This window comes from Callorhinus ursinus, unplaced genomic scaffold, assembly GCF_003265705.2.
Source record: "Callorhinus ursinus isolate GAN/ISIS: 27379988/994484 unplaced genomic scaffold, GSC_fseal_2.0 scaffold35, whole genome shotgun sequence".
Classification (NCBI taxonomy): domain Eukaryota; kingdom Metazoa; phylum Chordata; class Mammalia; order Carnivora; family Otariidae; genus Callorhinus; species Callorhinus ursinus.
The window spans coordinates 2,571,942-2,578,865 of record NW_027397097.1 but is presented as its reverse complement, the minus strand read 5'-3'; the positions used below and the strand labels follow the sequence as shown (position 1 = coordinate 2,578,865).

Below are 6,924 nucleotides of genomic sequence, written 5' to 3'. Positions count from 1 at the left end.
TCTTTCTTTCCTTTCTTTCCTTTCTTTCCTTTCTTTCCTTTCTTTCCTTTCTTTTGTATTTTAGACCTTTCTTTGACAATCAACAGTTAGTTCTCATCCACATTAGCTGTCTGTAGACTTTTGAAAGTGGTGACAGGTACGTGGGTAACCAAGGTATGGAGCTTGTTTGGTGAAACTCCATCCTTGTTATGTTTCTGGACAACCGCACACGGATACAGTGGAACATTCCTTATTCCCTTGGCCCAGACAGCTTTGTTGAGCCTGGTGTCAATGCACACATCTGGAGTTCCCATCTCCTTCATGGCAAATTTCCGGATCTCTTTGAGTGCCCGAGGGGCACGCTTCTTGAAACCCACTCCATGGATGCTCTTGTGAATGTTGATGGTGTGTTCTCTGGTCACTACGTCGTTGATGGCAGAACGGCCCTTCATGTTCTCACCACCCATCTTTGCAGGAGCCATTCTGCCGGGCTGGAAAGCGAACTTTGGTTTCCTTAATTCTAAAATGGGGCTAATACCTCGGGGCCTTTCTGTGAGAACAAAATGTGGTAATGTGTATAAAACACTTAGGATAGTACCTGGAGGAAAATAAAGGAAGACTCTCTCCTCTGCTGGTGGCTGGAGGAAGAAGGGCATGGAGGGGAGAAGCGAAAACAAAACAAAAAAAAGGGTAGTACCTGGCATCTGTTGAGTGCACCTCTCAGTATCTCTGGGGGCCTTTCTACTTAAATCTTCATTATTGTAGAAGCAGTACTATACATTTTAGAAAACTAGAAATACAGCAAAAAGAAAACCATCATATTCTCATCATCCAGAGATTGCCGCTGTTGCTGCCACTTTAGTGATTGTTCTTCCCGAGGCTTTTCTGTGCATATATTTTCCCCCAGTGAGCTTATACTGTGCGTTCCATTTTGTAACCTGCTTTTCTTCAGGCAGCAATCCACCACTTTGTTTCAGCAAATTTCAGCATGTCTATTACTCCGGTGATACATTTCTCCAGTCATCTCAAAGATAGCCTATATAGCTGTTTAGTCCATGCTGGGGTTCAATCCAGGACCACACCTTCTATCTGGTTCTTGTGTCCTGCCAGTCTAGCCCAGGACCTCCCTTAGGACATTGATCTGTAGAAGAGACTGGACCAGTAGCCATGGAGAATGCCTCACCGTCTGCCTTTGGTTGTATTCTTGTGAAATTTAGCTTGTTCTCTGTCCTCTGTATTTTCTGTAAAGTGAAGTATCTCTAGGGCTTGATGAGTTCACTGGTGCCTAGAATACCCAGTAGGTGGTGATGTGCCCTTCCTGTGGCCTTTCCTCACCATTAGTGGTGCCAAGGCCTAACACAAGATTAGAGGAAAGGCAATGTGACTCTCCCTCATATGGTTGCATAGGTCTCCTTTTTTAGTAACATGGGTGGCTCCCTTGGCACCGTCTGAATGCCCAGTTCTGGGAGATCTTTTTAAACTATACAAGCAAACTCATCCAGTTGCTGAGGGGAACTTGATCGTGGGGTTTTGGGCTTTGGGGTGAAAAAAAAACCACAGAACAAGGACGTGAATTAAGTTTCATCTTGCTGAGTGCAAACTTAACAAAACATACTTCTGTTTTTACAGACATATGATCTGGGTTAAATCCCAGCTCTGCTGCTTACCAGCTGGGCAACCTCGGGCAAGTTACTTAACCTCTCTCGGCCTCAAGTTCCTCCTTGGATTTCTTGTCTGACAGAGTTGTTTTGATGGTTAAATAAAAAAAGTATCCTTGGCTCTTTTCTCCCATAGATGGAAAGCTCTTTGAGGACAAGGCTCAAAATCGTAAGAAATCCAAAGATGTTTGGGGCACCTGGGTGGCTCAGTCAGTTAAGCATCCGACTCTTGGTTTCAGCTCAGGTCGGGATCTCAGGGTCCTGGGATTGAGCTGCACCCCGTGTCTGGCTCTGTGCTCAGTGCAAAGTCTGTCCCTCTCCCTCCCCTTCTTCTCCTCCCTGCCACCCCATACTTGCTTTCTCTCAAACAAATAAATAAAATCTTTAAAAAAACAATCCAGAGACGCCTGGGTGGCTCAGTTGGTTAAGCATCTGCCTTTGGCTCAGGTCATGATCTCAGGGTCCTGGGATCGAGTCCCATGTTGGGCTCTCTGCTCAGTGAGGAGACTGCTTCTCCCTCTGCCTGCCACTCCCCCTGCTTGTGCGCATGATCTCTCTCTGTCAAATAAATAAATAAAATCTTTTTAAAAAATCCAAAGACGTTTGTTGGATTAAAAAAAAAAGCGCAGATGGTACGGTAGGTGATGAGTGAGTATCATGGATGAAAGAAATCATCCATTTAGGCATTTGTTTGTTTATTTATGCTTTCACTTCTTCTAACATGTACCCCTTCCAGGTTCTGTGTACCTCCATCCATGAAGTTCAGGGGTCTGGGAAGGCGCAGATAGATTTTCGTGTGTGGGAGTCCAGAAGGTCTGGCCTGGTCATTCAAGAAGGCTTCCTGGAGAAGGAGACTGGGACGGAAGGGGAGGTCTGGGGGAGACTGAGCAGGGGGAGATGGTCTCTGGATACAGGGCTGTCCGTCTCCTGGCACAGGTGGCTGCTGGGAGGGCTGGACAGGGCTCGTGGCAAGAGGTAAGCCCACGCTGGCTTCAGAGGTTGCTGTTTTCTCTATTCTCCCCCTCCGTTCTCCCCCACCTCCCCTTCTTGCCTGTCCCCCCTGGGGTCTCCTGGCCAGGGCTTGGAGCCTCGTGCGAGCCCGACCACCCCTGTGTCTGTCTGCAGTGCCGGATGGAGTGCCGCGATGTGCCAGCTGAGACACTCTATGACGTGCTACACGACATTGAGTATCGAAAGAAGTGGGACAGCAACGTCATTGAGACTTTCGACATTGCCCGCTTGACAGTCAACGCCGACGTGGGCTATTACTCTTGTGAGCAGGCGCAAGCACACTGATGCCAGCCAGGCCTCCAGCCCACGGCCTCTTTCTGCCACCTGCCCACCCTGCGGTCACTCCCACAGCCAGGCTGCTCAGACACCTGCGTGCTTAGATGCAGGGCCGCCCTCCCTGACAGCCCGCCGGTTCCCAGACACTTGGGCACACACACGTGCACACTCACACACACAGGCACTCCCGTGTTCACGTATACACACTCCACACCCGTGTACACAGTCACGTACGCAGCCCACAGCCACGTGCCGCACGCTCACAGTCCCACATTTTTCGATACACACACTCACAATATTATGGTTCTCCCACATACTCACGTTCACATGGACAAACAGCCAGGCCAGCAAGGGAAGGGCCGTGTGAGGTGGTGAGCAGGAATGGCCCGAGATGAGAGGGGGGGAGGGTTCTGCTCTGTCCCTTTCCTAGTCTCAGCCCTGTGACTGTGGGCTGGGAGGTGGGGGGGTACCCGTTTGGATCAGGGAGAATTGGCAGTGAACTAGGCGTCTCTGTGTCCTGGGCCTCAGCTGTGCCCTCCCTTGCAGATAGTCAGGCCAGTGGCCTGGCTGAACTGTCCCTTGCACTCCACAGGGAGGTGTCCAAAGCCCCTGAAGAACCGTGATGTCATCACCCTCCGCTCCTGGCTCCCCATGGGCACTGATTACATCATTATGAACTACTCAGTCAAACATCCCGTGAGTCTCCCTGCCTCCCCTGCTGGGTGGGCAGGGGAAGGTGCCAGGTACAGCTGGGCCCGCAGGCCTGGCCCAGGAAGAGGCCTCTGGCCGCCATCATGACTTTCATGTGACTTCAGCCCGGGCATGAAGCTCTCTGGCCCTCAGTTTCCTTCCTGTGTAGTGAGAATAATGGCTCTTGTCTCCCTGCTGAGCTCTCAGGCAGATGGGAAGAGGGTGATGCGGGCCATCACTGTGGGCGAGTGCGATGGGCTGGCTGGGAAAGGGGGTGCGAGGGGTGAGAGGCAGGCTTCTCTGACCCTCCCTGAGGCTGAGCCGCCTTGCTCTCCATGGCAGGCAGGACAGGCAGGTACAGCTGGCCTGGGCAAAGATGAGTGTATGTGTGTGGGAGTGCCCATGTATGTGCTCATGACCTCTGGCCCCAGACTGGGGGCTTTTCTGAGGAGAACAGGGTGACCTAGCCTGAGTCTTCCCTTTCTCCTCACCCCTGCATCAGGCCTGGCCTGGAGTGGATGCCAGGGGTTTGAACTAACTAATTCTGTGTGTGTGTGTGTGTGTGTGTACTCACAAAGACACTTCTTTTGTCCCCACCCTGAGTCTCACCTCCCTTTGCCTTCCATCCCCAGAAATACCCGCCTCGGAAAGACTTGGTCCGAGCTGTGTCCATCCAGACGGGCTACCTCATCCAGAGCACGGGGCCCAAGAGCTGCGTCATCACCTACCTGGCCCAGGTGGACCCCAAAGGTGAGGGCTTGGCCCTGGCAGCCCATCATGGGATCCTTTCCTATACCACAGGGGATGCGACCAGATCAGTAGGCCAGGGATCTGCTTTTTGATCCCTAATTTTGATTAGGGATCAAAAAGGGCCTCCATTAGGAGCTGTTTTGTATTTTGGGGCATCTCCATCCAAAATATCATTTGAACCAAGCTTTGAGGCTTTATAACGGTTTGAAAAGCAAAGGCCAAGGTGGTAGACGCTGCTCCGTGATAAAGCTTGGAGCTCTTTTCCTGGACTCCACACCCCCAGGCTCTGACTTGCTTCCCGCTCACTGGCTACTCTCACTCCATCTGTCTTGCTGGCTCCTATCCTCTGCCCATCCTGGAGGCCTGAGTTTTCCAGGTCTCAGTCCTCTTTCCCTTGGGAGGGCTCAGCTATTCCCAAGGCTTCTGTGGCCAGCTGACGTGCATCTCTGCTGGGATCCAGATCCCTGTGGCCACTGGCCTCCTGGACTTGTCCCTCAAGACGTCTTTCCAGGACCTGAGACTCACTGTGTCCAGTGCCGAACTATCTCCCCTTCTAGGTTGTGCCTTCTCCTAAGCCTCCAACCCCCAGTCACCCATGCCAAGAACCTGGGGGTTGACTGGGGTGCCCTCTGCTCAGTTCCCAAATCTGGCCACCCATTCTTATTGATTCTACCTCCTAAATAGCTCCTGAATCTGTCCTTTCTCTCCATACTCAGGCACCTTGTCTGTGCTTACAGCTACCAAGGGACTTTTCCAAAACACGCCTTTCCTCATGACTCTCTTCTGATTAAAATTCTTCTCTGGCTGTTGCATTCAGAGTAAAGTCTAAACCCCCTCCCCAGCTTTCCCAGTGCCTCCTCATACCTTACATGGTCCCACCTCCCTGTCTAGGCAGCACTTTCCCTCAGCCTCGAAACACCTCTCTTCCCTCACTCATGCCCCTAGGGCTGCTTCAGATGTCACCTCCTTTGTCTGTGATACCCAAAGTCACCAATACCCAGAGTCACCACCGGCTCCCTGGTGGCGGGCTCATTCCCCTCTAGCAGAGCCCTTGGCCCCTGTTGGGCCCCAGACAGTGAACTGCTCTTTGGGTCCCTGGGGCTGTCCCAGAGTAGGTATCACGGAGTGGATGTGGAGTGAGTGCGTGAATGGGTGACTGTCTAGAGGGGGGGTGAGCCCTGGACATCTTTGCCTGGATATGCCCAGGCCCCACCGAGGGTCCAGTGACCCAGGCCCAGGGCCCTCTAGCACCTCACTGACTGTTGGGAGGCAGAGTAGACACTTGGGAATGAGAAAAGGTGGGCAGCTGGGCTGTGGATTCCAGGTCAGACCAGGGTGGGGTACTCAGCCAAGAGACCTATGTAGCAGCTCCCTGGGGCAGGGAGCATGGAAAGATGGGTAGCTGAGGGGCTGAGCATCAAGGCCATTCACAAGTTGGGTATGAGAAGGGCGATGTCAGTGGAGGGGAGATGGCAGGCGGGAGCTGGGTAGGTCATGATTTCAACCTACTTGTAGCCTGTGGTCACCTAGGACCCTGTGGTTTTCTTCCATGCAGTCCTCTGGGGCTCAGCAGAGGGACAGGAGGGGGTGTAGGGGGTGGGTTTGGGGGGATACAACAGAATTGAGCCTGGAGACCTTGGGCTAAGGTGGAAAGAGAAAGTGAGGTTGATGTAGTCTTATAGGACTTGCCTCACAGCCTACCCGCCCCCCCGCGGGGAGAAGAGGGTAGTCTCTTTGCAAGCCCCAGGCTGGAAGGAGCGGGCTGGTATATATGTTTGGTGGGGGCTGGGTCCCTAAGGCGGCTGCTTTCCTTCTCTCCTCATTACCCTTCCCTGCTCTCATAGGCTCCTTACCCAAGTGGGTAGTGAATAAATCTTCTCAGTTCCTGGCTCCCAAGGTGAGTGGCCTTGGGACTTTGGGGTTTGGAAGCTGGGGGAGAGGGCTCGGATGAGGGGGTGGGTCAGGGATGGAGACTGGGAGTCAGGGGGCGGAGTCAGGGCTGAGGGGCGGAGTCAAGAAATGGGCCAGAGTCAGGATCCCGGGAGCCAGGGACTGAGCCGCTGGAGGGCGCAGGCCGGGATGTGGCGAAGACTCAGTCCCCGTCCGCGTCCACCCCTGACTCGGCTGTGCGGCGGCCCCGCAGGCCATGAAGAAGATGTACAAGGCGTGCGTCAAGTACCCTGAATGGAAGCAGAAGCATCAGCCGCACTTCAAGCCGTGGCTCCACCCAGAGCAGAGCCCCTTGCCGAGCCTGGCGCTGTCGGAGCTCTCCGTGCAGCACGCGGACTCGCTGGAGAACATCGATGAGAGCGCGGTGACAGAGAGCCGGGAGGAGCGCCTGGGTGGCGCAGGCGGCGAGGGCAGCGACGATGACACCTCGCTCACCTGAGCGCGGCACCACCGCAAGGACCAAGACATGATGGAGTGGGGCCAGGGGTGGTGGATCCTCCCGCGCTTTCTCCCCTCCCCCACTCCCTGTGCCTCTTAGGGACGCTGGGCTCGGGCCCAGGCTGGCGCGGCGGCCTGTCTGGACGCAGCCCCAATAAAGGATCCCACAGCC

At 53.9% G+C, this 6,924-nt stretch overlaps 1 protein-coding gene across 2 annotated transcripts in view; it reads left to right on the top strand.

Moving 5' to 3' along the window:
- The window catches only part of STARD10 (StAR related lipid transfer domain containing 10), a 28,684-nt gene extending 21,760 nt beyond the window's left edge, over positions 1 to 6,924 (top strand). For both annotated transcript variants that reach the window (XM_025894489.2, XM_025894490.2), the window contains exons 3-7: positions 2,763 to 2,910; positions 3,517 to 3,620; positions 4,247 to 4,364; positions 6,209 to 6,261; positions 6,508 to 6,924. In XM_025894489.2, the coding sequence (XP_025750274.1) occupies positions 2,763 to 2,910; positions 3,517 to 3,620; positions 4,247 to 4,364; positions 6,209 to 6,261; positions 6,508 to 6,753 (669 nt within the window). In that variant the 3' untranslated portion in view covers positions 6,754 to 6,924. The remainder of the gene's footprint in view (positions 1 to 2,762; positions 2,911 to 3,516; positions 3,621 to 4,246; positions 4,365 to 6,208; positions 6,262 to 6,507) is intronic.